The following is an 11,655-nucleotide window of genomic DNA, read 5'->3' as shown; positions in this document are numbered from 1 at the left end:
TCTTCTGTCACGGTCTTTGCTGGTGTTCTTTTTGTGCTTCAGCCAAACCATGTACCTACAACATTAATTCTGTTCATATACTAAGGTTGAGGTTTCATGCAGATCCCAGCATGCTGATCTTTTGGGTCTTTGCTACTGTAGCTCTCTCTGATACTTTCTTGATGTTTTCTACCATCCCCCTTCTTTATTGTACCAACCACACCAACAACCACAGGGATCACGTAGGTTTTCATCTCCTATATTCTCTGTATTTTTAGTTCTAGTTTATTATTATTATTGTTGCACAAATGTCTGTCTGTACTGGGAGGTTTTTTAAGAGCTTCTGGAATTTGACTGATAGAAAGTTATTTTGAGGCTTTAGAGTTCACATTCAAAACACAAAATATATTAAACACAACATAATCACAATACCTACAAAAATCTGAGTATTTATCACAAGTTTCTTCAGGAGTTTAACTCCTTGACAGGGAATGTGACACAGAGGGATTTATCCTAGGGATACTTGCCTGTTGAAACTTTCTAAACCATTTAAAATACAATCCAAAAAATCGGATACATATTAGCGAATTTTCATTTACAGGTGACAAAAGTATACGACAGACTCAATCAAATGTAAAAATAAATACATAAATAAAGGCAATAAATGAATCTGATCATTCTAATCATGCTTCAGTTTGTTTCTATTTATTACCAAAGTCCTTGCTTTAAAACAAATAGCAACAGTGGTTGGTTTCTTTTTGGTAGACAGCCACTGGATCACAGTTGGTTTTATAGGCCTTCCAAAGTACTGCTGTTTTATTGTCTCCTGCAGATAAAAACTGTTTTCCACTTTTTAAGCCACATATAGTAGAGATATAGCAAATAAAACACACCGACTCTTTCACCTATTGGTTAAAATTGTATAAGGTTCCAAAGAATGAGTCCGTAGTGAATATATATAGTGATTTTATTGTCACAACATACTTACCTTCAAGTAAAAATCCCCAGATTACACCGTTAGGTCACTTCTCTCCTGTTTCAAAGTCAGAGTCAGTGCCTGTGTACCCCGATGCAGTTCGTCTCCATAGAAACCAGGCGGGTCTATAGAGGGCACAATAGATTCCTGTCCCAGATTGAGGCCACAGAGACACAGTGCATCCAATAATGAAAATACAAAGCATGTTTTGTCCTTCACTCCCACAGCCTGCTTTTGCTTTCTATACCCTGAATCAATGTGGCAGCCTGATCAGCCTGCTCCTATGGACCTACAGTATAGACCATTACAGGCACATTTTTATTGATTGCATTGATAACTTTAGAAAACAAATAGTTTTTGTTGTCAACTGGCTAAAACTATGTATTTATGTGCAATCTGAGCTGTGCTTTTGGGTTAATATATGTCATTAATTTAATATTAATGTTCTTTTTTGTTGTTGTTTCTTGACACATGACATTCAATTTTCTAAATTATGGTGCATATTTATTTAGGTCCTTTGCATTGACACAATAGGAAGAATGAATGTATAGGCTGGTAGCCATATGGTCTACTGTAAGGTCTGCTGTATGGACTGTGGCCCACAGTTGTCGCAGCTTATCAGCGGTGAGCAGCTGATGCGTCCGTTGGACAGACGGGCTGGCGTTACTCTGCTGCTCCTTCCTGCTGCGCCGGAGAGCACTAACAGACAACTCCCTGACTTGGACTAAACGAGCAAATCGGAAGGAGAATCAAGCGGTAATCAAATCGATATTGGAGTTGCTTGGTTTTAGGCACCATGGTGAAGCAGAGGCGCGTCAGAGCGCACTCCTGTTGCGCAGCAGTCGCGCCTTTTTGCTGCAGAAGAGGATCACTGAAGGTAAGCAAAACATCACTTCCCAAACATTAAAATGATACTTTTACATTGTTCATAATTTACTGTCTATTTGCTGTGCTTCAAGTTCACCAAACTATTGCACAGAAAAAGTAGTAAGTTGAAGCAGCTAACATCAATCTGGATGTCTGTGCCAAATACAGTAAGTAGGTTGTATTTTTGACTGGCACATCTGTTAAGTGGTCTAACTCACAATAGGGTGTGACTGTGAGCCAAGAGGGCAGTTAAACTTTCAAATCGATACAATAAGAGACACTTAACAGATCAACAAATTAGCTATTCATGCGCTGTCAAAGTGCGCCAGAGATTACCAAACACGTTTTATATCAAACTCTGGAATGTGACCTGCTCTTGTCAATATTTTTCCCCAAACTGCTGAAATCTCTTATTAAATAGCGATTTATAGTCAACTGTTCAATGCAAAACTCTTTCAGTTCGTGTTAAAGCCACATCAGCTGCTTCAGTGGACAGCGGTGCTCCTCAGTGCCGTCTTTCGCTGATGGATACAGTCTGTGATGGTGCGATGGGAGACTCCACCAATCCCCAGTGTTCTTACTGCTGGACTGCCCGAGCTCTTCTCTGATTGGTTCCTCCTTGAAGCTCTCTCCTCTTTTCCGTCGCCATGGAGAGAGTTCCTCTCGCTCTGCCGAGAGTCAGAGAACACACGGAGATCGTTTATAGAGACAGAGACTCACTCACAGCTCACAAAACCGTGACAGAGTTCAGTTATGCAGGTAAACAGTCTAATAATTATCTAACACCAGCTCTAGACATTTACTCCTCGTGTAATAATTAGCAAAATAGCACAATAATAGATCGACTGCTTTGTTTGTTTAGGTGAACATATCTGTGATGGGCTATTTGTGGCATTACAAAACTCCTGCTGTTTGGTAAATTGTCAATAGACACAAGCTAAATGCAAATCAGAATCAGCTTTATTACAGAGTAGGTTTTCCTATAGAGTGAAATAACGGAAAAGCATTTACACAAATGTCAGCATAATTAATTTAGTCTTTTAATTTGTATATAAACATGGCTGCTCTGTTTTATTTGCAGTTCAAAAAAATAAATCAACTAAAACAAAAGCAGTAGGGAATAAAATAAGATACAGTTTAAAACCTCAGTTGACTTAAGGATAAAAGTGAGTCCAACTTTAGATTGTCCTGCAGGCTAGGGTTTCATTTGGGCATGTTGTGAGCACCACATTAATAAATTATGATGAGATAATGTAAGGATGTGAAAAAAAAGAAGAAGAAAAAAAGAGCCTTATAAATAAATGTGCCTAAACAGCAAAAAAATAAATAATAAGAAATTTAAAAAAAACCAAACAAACCAAAAGCATTCAAAAAAAAAAACTGTGAAAATGGTAAAAAAAAAAAAAAAACAAAAAAAAAAACCAGCAGATATTTGTAGAACAATAACAATATATATTTTTGCTAATGTAAATGCAGTAAAAAAAAAAACTAAAGTCTGATTTTATTGTCAATAGTTGCACCGTCTTTATCATTTGAAAAGATGCAGATTTTAAACGTGGACATTATTTACAGTTCTTATGGTCAACATGTAAATTATTATTTTTATTTGCTAGTTTACTAGATGTTTTCTGCAATTTAACAAGACAAAGACATATGTAAAGTAACAGTAAATTTTTCCAAAGATTACAGTTACAACAGTTGCAAAAAAATCCTATTTTTTTACAGGGAGGGTGCCAGTTACATACAGTTCGCATACAGTCCACAGTGATGGTATCATAATTATTACCTGTGATAACTCATGACGCAAAACTATAAACAGTGTCTAAGGGTTTAAGAGTGGCCACTGTTGCATGAATGTATAAAATAAGAAAACTGGCCTCAACAAGCATAGTTAGGGAGTCACCAGTGTGGATGCGTGACATTTGAAAGACAGCTTCTCATGTATCCAAATTTGCAGATAATAGTATTCGTGAAGTTATCCAATATTCGTACCATTCAGAGTAGAGCTTCCCAGATTGTCAAAATCAATGTTTTTGGCTCTTGTGACGATCATGTGTTCAGCTTTGTTTGCACTTAGATCTGATTAGAACTTAATAGAAGTTAACTGTAAAAATATCTAAGTATATACTGTATATTGTACAAGTGGTTGATCCAGATGTTGAAGCTCAAATGACAACATCCTTGTCGTGGTACAAAGAAATACCCAAAGAGTGAGACCTCTTTCATGCCTCCTCCTCTGTGCAGCAGGGGATCAGAGAGGAGGAGGAGGAGGGAGGAGAGGACAGACAGAGAGGCAGAGCAGAGAGTGGGTGGGGGAAACAGAGGAGACAGAGTGGTGAGGAGAGAAACACCGTCTCACTGATGCTGAGTCACATAACTGAGGGACCACAGCTGCATCCCATGAGTCTTTGGGAATAATGGAGGAGCTCGAACACACCTGCCCTCATCCACGGACGGTAGGGCATCTGTGTGCTGTTTTTTTTGTGTGTGTGTCTTGCAGTGTGTGTGATACGGAGAGAGCGAGAGGGGAAGACAAAGGGTGCTGCTTCCTCCCCTGTTACGAAACAGATCCCCTATAGCATGAGACTGTGGGAGATGCTCAGAGTGCTGAGTGGGCAGTGTGTGTTTGAAGGTGCTGCCAAAGGAGGAAGGGGTTTGCACAGCAGACAACACAGCAGGAACGTCCCGCTGAGAGGACATTGCCGCAGTGAAGACAGAGTCTCCTGTGTTTGGATACACTCTCTTTCTCTTATCGCTCTTATCTTCTTTGGTGTAATTCCTAATCCTGGCACTTGTGTGTCCCCCCCTCCTCCTCCAAACACTCCATTTTCCTCTCTTCCTCGCCTCTGTCTTCTCTCCAGCCTGTCTCTATTCCTGTGCCTCGTCTTTACTTGTGCCCCCTGTGTTTCTCTCTGTTTTTTTTTTTTTTTTTTACCTTTAATCCTTCTTATGCCAGATGTTCTCTGCTTGTGCCAGAGCGAGCTTTACGGAGCACGCTCACGCCGCCTGTCCTGATAGGCCCCTTGCACTCCTGATCACAGTTTAGGCTTCACCATCTGCTCTGTGCTAAATGTTTGTCCGCTACCTCTCTGTTGTGCCCGAGGAATCCCAGGTGATCAGGTTGCTCCATCTGCACGCTGTTGTGGCTACTGGTCGGTTTCGAAGTGCTTAGCATGACCTAACGAAAGGCCAATTTGAAAACCAGGGGAGGCGTGTGCAAATCAATAAATAGTACACCATTAAAGGAGCCACACATCTATGGCATCATCTTACCTGTAACTCTTTACCTTCCTCTCCTCTGCCTGCTTTATATCTTGTTACTTTTGACTCATCCACAACAAAAATAGCTCCACACCTCTAATCTGCTCCTCACATCTTGCATTTCTTCCCCCCCAGCGATCCATATAATCAAATTGCAATTGATCTACCACAGCTGACTAAAGGACACATTGTGACATTTGCCTTTCAATCCTGGTGGTGCTTTCTTTACCTCTTGTGCATCTACAGGAAGTGTCTACCTTGCAGCTTCTCGTAGGTAATTCAAACTGACAATCTAACAAACTCTATTAGCAGACGCTCCTTCGCTGCAGTGTTGTCAGTAAGGGTAATGTGCTTGTATGCATTGTCAACAACAATAGTATTCAGTTACACAATTAAAAGTGTGTGTCTGCAGTTTCAGATTGTGCCAGAATGTCGAATGAAATCTTCTTTTTTTTCTAAACTCTTTGTTGAAATTGGTTTTACTTCCCACAAACCACATTTCTGCATGTGCTGGAATGATGTTAATTATTATCTAATCAACCCAATATTTGCCTTTTAATGATGTGCTTCTTTTGACAGTGTTAAAACACAACATGTGGAAAGTATAGATTTAGTGTCCCTTCCTTTCCCTTTCCCTTAAACTGGGCTGGATCATTTGATAACCGTGACAATATATGAAAAAGACTGCAAAGCATCGTTATCGTGCTAACAAGGATGTTATATGGGCTACGGGTTCACAGTCAGAGCAGTGTGCAGTATGTTATCCTACACAGTGACGTTACTTACTCATTGTTTTGGAGTCAGTCAGACTGCAGAGTCAGTCACACTCCCTGTTAGACCTCTCTGCGGGTCTTGTGTACAGTCACTCTTGTGAAAATTTATATTTAGGGATTAGAATTTGTGGGCTGCAAGCCGGACCAGCGGTTAGCACCGTTGCCTCGCAGCAAGAAGGTTCACGTCCTGGTGAGGACACCCGGGATCTTTCATGGAGTGTGCATGTTCTCTCCGTGCAGCGTGGGTTCTCTATGGGTTCTTCAGCTTCCTCCCACACAGTCCAAAAACATGTTGAGGTTAACTGGTGATTTTAAATTGTCTGTAGGTGTGAATGTGAGTGTGCTTGGTTGTCTGTCTCTAAGTGTGGCCCTGTGATAGACTGGTGACCTGTCCAGGGTGTCCCCTGCCTTCGCTGGGATAGGCTCCAGCCCCCTAGTGAGGATTAAGTGGTGTATAGATAATGGATGGATGGATGGATGGATGGATGGATTAGAATTTGTTCATAAGCAATCCTCGTGAAATTAGGTAAAACTTGCATTCCAAGTATCACTATAATAACACAAAGAATATATTTTGTGCTGTTTAAAATGCTATAGGACACAGAACGGAACAATGTTGGTTAAACTGACTGCAATAAAAACGTAGCACCTTCCAGATGTTTGCTCATCAGAGAAAAATGATCCATGGCCTGTTCCTGAAAATGGGATGCAACCTGTACAAATAGTATGCTGTTGCTTGTATTGCAGAGTTGGATGACAGAGGAACTGTTTTCAGTGCTGCTGGTTAATTTATGGCAACCTGCAGCACTATTTGCATTTATGGCAAATTAGCTTCATAGTTTTGCCACAGACTCTGCTTTGTGCTAGTTTACTCGACACAACCGACCGTTTGACTTGTCATGAAAAGAAAAGCAAAAGTGTATTAATCATGGGTGCCTTCCACCTAAGGGAGATCCTGGTATTTCGTCTGGTGGCCAACTGTCTTAACTTGTTGCAACACTTCATGAATCTGAGCCACTGTCAAGGGAATTAGTTTCACTTGTGCTTTTCCTGCTGTGACAAGTAAAAGTGTTGCCATGACAAAAATAAGGACATCCTGTGTTATGAAGTAATCTTGGGATTAAGTCTAGCTTCTGTTTTGTGATTTTGTATAACATATTTCTAAATGTATGTTGTTAAATGTGAGGAAAATCTACACAAAGAATTCCACTTTGAAAATTTGGGGTTATTTGGGGTCACCAGAGGCATAAACACTTACATATGCAATGCAGACATCTAATAGGTTAATCAGTAGTGAAATGTAGCAGGTTTCTTTCTTCATCAAAAGGATTTCTGGCCCCCCCAAGTTGTTGCTCCAATCAGGAGCCTTGGTGCTTTGGGTGGGTAGTGACGCCTCAGGATCAGGAGCCAATCAAGTGCAGAAGAACAAATATCCTGATCTGCATTAATGTCAAACACTATAAAGGCAGAGAGTAATTACTTGAAGTTAGCTATGTCCTTAACAATAGCTTCTGTTTTTACTCAACCTGTAGTGTTTCACTCGGATTTATTTTTTTTTTTTGCAAGTGCAGTAGTTTTTATATTATTTTCCAAAATAATCATTTATTTGGCCATCCCTCCCTGAGCCTGGTTCTGTCGGAGGTTTTTTTTTTCCCCCACGGGGTTTTTCGGTTCCTTCCCACTGTTGCAGACTGCTGAAGGTTATAGGGAATCCAAATGTTTTGGATTGTTGGGTGTTTCTGCCTTTGTTAAGCGCTATGAGATGACTTGTTGTTGTAAATATGCGCTATACAAATAAAATTGAATTGAATTGAATTGAATTTGCAAATAACCCCATAACCTGTGGCGTTGTTAGGCCTGGGCATCGAAGGCCATGGCCCTGAATGTTTAGCCCTGGATCCCAATTTTTTCTTTGTGTTTTTTTTTTTCTTCAAAAATATCTAAATTATCTTAAAAACCTGCCCTTGATAAATTCATCCACATTCTGATCATGCAGTAAAGTCTTCATCAATAATATGATATAGTTGATCAAAAACATTGGAATATTACTTTGCTGCTGATCTTTACCTAAACGTCTGACCTGTTTGCACGAGACTGTCATGCCAGGTGCCGTGTCACAGTCACAGCAAAATATATGACCATTATTGCGTTTATGAATGCTTCTCTATGGAGAACATGTCCTCTCTTATCATTGAAGTAACTAATAAAATATACTAACAGATAGCTCAGTAGACGTTATTCACCTTTTATTGCTTTATTGTTTTATTGTATGTAGCTTCAGTTGGATCAGTTATCATCAGGGGAAACATGGACAGAGTTTTTTTTTTCCAGCAACACAGGCGGCAGTTGAATCTGATTATTATTACTTATCTCTTTGTTATGGGGCTTTATGGATGAATGTTGTCCCATCAGTAGTTCATACATTTGTTCTTCTGGATTGTTTAAAGGGTCAAGCATCCAAATTACGATGAAATAAAATGTAAGTATTTCCAAGGCACACCTTAAAATATAATTTGAACCCTGTAAGTCATCATAAATAAGACTAATTCCAAGGCACACAGTTTGAGAACCACTGATCCAGCTAACATGCACTCACTTGCACTCACTGTGATATTAATGTGGAACATAGGCTGAGCATAGAAAGAAAATGGGATGACCTTACTTTGCCTGGAGCACCGTGTCTCACATTTTATATTAATTTACTGAAAATGGCACAATTATCAGGTTAAAATCTGAAGACTGTTGGGCTGGACTAACCCCCTGGCGTGCCAAGATCCCAACAGCACATCTGACCTTCACTCCTATTACATTTGGGTCAACCACTCAAGTTAGCCGCTGCACCACAGTGCCACGCTAAAACTCTTTAATGAAGGTATACTGCTCGGTTAACAGCATGACTTTCACAGCTGCTATTGAACAGGTAGCTGTGGTTTGTACTGGTGCACCAGTCAGACTTAGATACACAACTTGAACATGCAGAAAAGAGCATTTCCGACTTCTGATCCTAATGATAGTTCAACATCTGCTGAGAAAACAGCATCTAACAATTTAATTAATGATACAGTCCCCCCAAAAATGAGGGGTCACGCCCTCCTATAAAATGAAAGTGGAGAAACGCGCATACCAATTATCAAAATCATCTTTATGGACATAGACTACTTGGGTTAGGTGAAGTAGGACTGTGTAAAATCTGCCTTTTAGCTCTGTATTTTCATCTATTAAGTGTCATTCATAAAGTCTTTTCTCTTATTTTACTGCTTTGACATCTGATTGTTTCGACCACTTTTCTTCCTTCCATTTTCTCTGGTTTGTCCTTGTCTATATCCTGCCACGCCAGACTCTGTTGTGTTGCCATTCCTAGAGGATATATTGACGTCAGGTGCCTGTTTTTGTCCACAGAGACCGAATCTGTTTCCATTTTTTCCTCCCTCCCTCTCACACTCCCACACCTTTCTGCTCTGCACCGACTCTGCTTCCCTTTCACTGGCGTGAATGGGTTTCAGCGAATATTCCCCGCAGTCAACAGATGGCACACACACACAGATTTTCAGGCAGGCTCACGCTGCAACACTTTAACCTTGATGTAGCTTTGACACTTACTAACAAGCGCCATCTCTTATCTCTTGATCTGTTTGTTTTTGTTTCCATATCCCACTGATAATTGTGCTTGCGCTGTCCAATTTACCACATGAGTTGACTTTTTACGTTTGCATTTCAGCAAACTCCTGAGAGGCCTCTGACAACAGATCGATAGCGCTGTTCTTAATTTCTGTCCCATGTTAATACACACATAGGTAGCAGGGAGGTAAATGTCTGCACTCCCACACTCAGGGATCAATAACACAGTGCAGTTCTGTCTCTCTCTTATTCTACTGTATAAATATGGAGCAGGCATCAGCTGTGGTCAATAACATAACGGAGGTTACTGTAACTGGCGTGTATAGGGAGGCATGTTGTGTACGACAGAAGTGATAAATGTTTCTGTCTAGAGGGTGTCCATGTATTTTGGATGCTGTAAATACCCCCCCTCAGGCCTCCTTGTTCCTTCTCTCCATAACCCACTCGCTTTCTGTCTCAGACTCTCACAGAGCCGGCCATCTTTGCCAGGGAGACCAGCTGTGATTGTCGCGCCCCTCACGAGAAACTGACCATTGCACAGGCTCGCAGAGGCACCCCAGGTAAACCTCCTCCCGCTGGGTTTCCTTCTTCCTCCCATTTCATACGTACGTGACCTTCCCCCAGCTTTAATGGTCATCTTTTATCATTTTCATCCACCTCCCTCTAACTATTTAACTGTATACTGTTACTGTACTCCAACTACTGCTAGTACAACTGCCCCTACTGTAGCTACCTCTACTACCACTCTTTCTACTGTTGCCACTTCTACAGCATCACTATCACAACAACTACTCTCAATTCTAATGCTAATTCCACAATCACTAGTACAACCATGACTATATTCCAACCACTGGATCTATTATAATAACTATCAGGCGCCACTACTTAGCTGCAATAGGACTCCATTCCCATGCACTCTTGGACTTGCACCACTACATGAATTACTGATATTCCAACATGATTGCAGCACAAACAAATGATAGTAATTTGGCAAAATAGGTGTCATGTAAGTTATAAAACACATTTGAATCAGTATGTTAATGCAAATGCTGATGGTATTAACTTGTTCCAGGGGAAGTTATGTTGCTGTTTAAAGTCTGGTAAAGGTCAATAAAGATGTCAAGCTGGATTCTCTTTTATTATCAGTGACAAATGAAAAGAAATATCTAAACTCTTGACCCCTACAGTGTTTGGCTCTGGTCACTCTGTTACGCTTTAAGGAGCGTTTTGCTTGTACGCCTTTCTACATTTCTACCCTGATGGGAGTGATCTCTTACAGGATGACAATGCTTCCATCCATAGGGTACAAGAGGTCACTGAATGGTTTTTGGGGGTACTACTGCATCTGCATCTAAAAAAGCCTTTTGTAGCTCTGTAGAGAACAATATTGTCAAAAATAAATACAATCTGAGAATGTGGAATTAGAAAGAAGGAGCTTACTTGACTTATGGAGCGTGCTCCTCCTCTTTGTTTGAGGATGTTGGCTCAACATGAGCTGCTACTGTTACAGCTGTTACATTAATACAGAGATAATAGTGCTTATCTGTGACTGTGTTGTTGTACCGCTGTGTATTTTTAGTTGACCGGCCAGTCAGAGTCTACGCCGATGGCATCTTTGACCTCTTCCACTCCGGACATGCTCGTGCTCTCATGCAGGCCAAGAACCTCTTTCCCAACACCTACCTCATAGTAGGAGGTAAGATTACCCAGACAAGCCTGCACACATTTACCTAGCTGATGTGGTTTAAAGCGTTTAATGCGTGTTTTGATGAGTTTCCCTTCCACATGTTTTCCCAACAGTGTGCAGCGATGAGCTGACCCATAAGTACAAAGGTTTCACAGTCATGACAGAGCAGGAACGTTACGAAGCGTTGAGACACTGCCGCTACGTCGATGAGGTTTTGAGAGACGCACCCTGGACTCTAACGCCAGAGTTCCTTGAAAAACACAAGGTGGGTGTGTGAGATTGTTTGGAGTGTCTGAGTGTTAAATAGTGCATGAAACGTCCGGAGGCCATGTTCACAAAACATCCTAGAGCCAAATGCAGCTCTGAGTTGAGAAAAACTTATGAAGTTAAGAACCATATCAGTCCTTAAAGCAATGTCAGTCAGAAAATAAATGATTAAATTAAATTAAATTAAATTAAATTTGACTGAAGTTTCAATTTTTATTTGAATATTT

General features: G+C 40.6%; 1 protein-coding gene across 2 annotated transcripts in view; it reads left to right on the top strand.

Annotated features, from left to right (window-relative positions):
* Positions 1-1,751: 1,751 nt before the first annotated feature.
* The window catches only part of pcyt1ba (phosphate cytidylyltransferase 1B, choline a), a 13,506-nt gene continuing 3,602 nt past the window's right edge, over positions 1,752-11,655 (top strand). The window contains exons 1-4 of one of the 2 annotated variants that reach the window (XM_008298560.1): positions 1,752-1,832; positions 9,935-10,034; positions 11,054-11,170; positions 11,275-11,426. In XM_008298560.1, coding sequence (XP_008296782.1) covers positions 1,752-1,832; positions 9,935-10,034; positions 11,054-11,170; positions 11,275-11,426 — 450 coding nt within the window. Of the gene's footprint in view, positions 1,833-4,239; positions 4,279-9,934; positions 10,035-11,053; positions 11,171-11,274; positions 11,427-11,655 lie in introns of those variants that run through there. The other variant, XM_008298561.1, reaches the window with a different exon arrangement.

The sequence above is a fragment of the Stegastes partitus genome, unplaced genomic scaffold, assembly GCF_000690725.1.
Source record: "Stegastes partitus isolate 25-593 unplaced genomic scaffold, Stegastes_partitus-1.0.2 Scaffold1327, whole genome shotgun sequence".
NCBI lineage: Eukaryota > Metazoa > Chordata > Actinopteri > Pomacentridae > Stegastes > Stegastes partitus.
The sequence above is the reverse complement of the archived record's forward strand: the minus strand, read 5'-3'. Positions and strand labels throughout refer to the sequence as shown.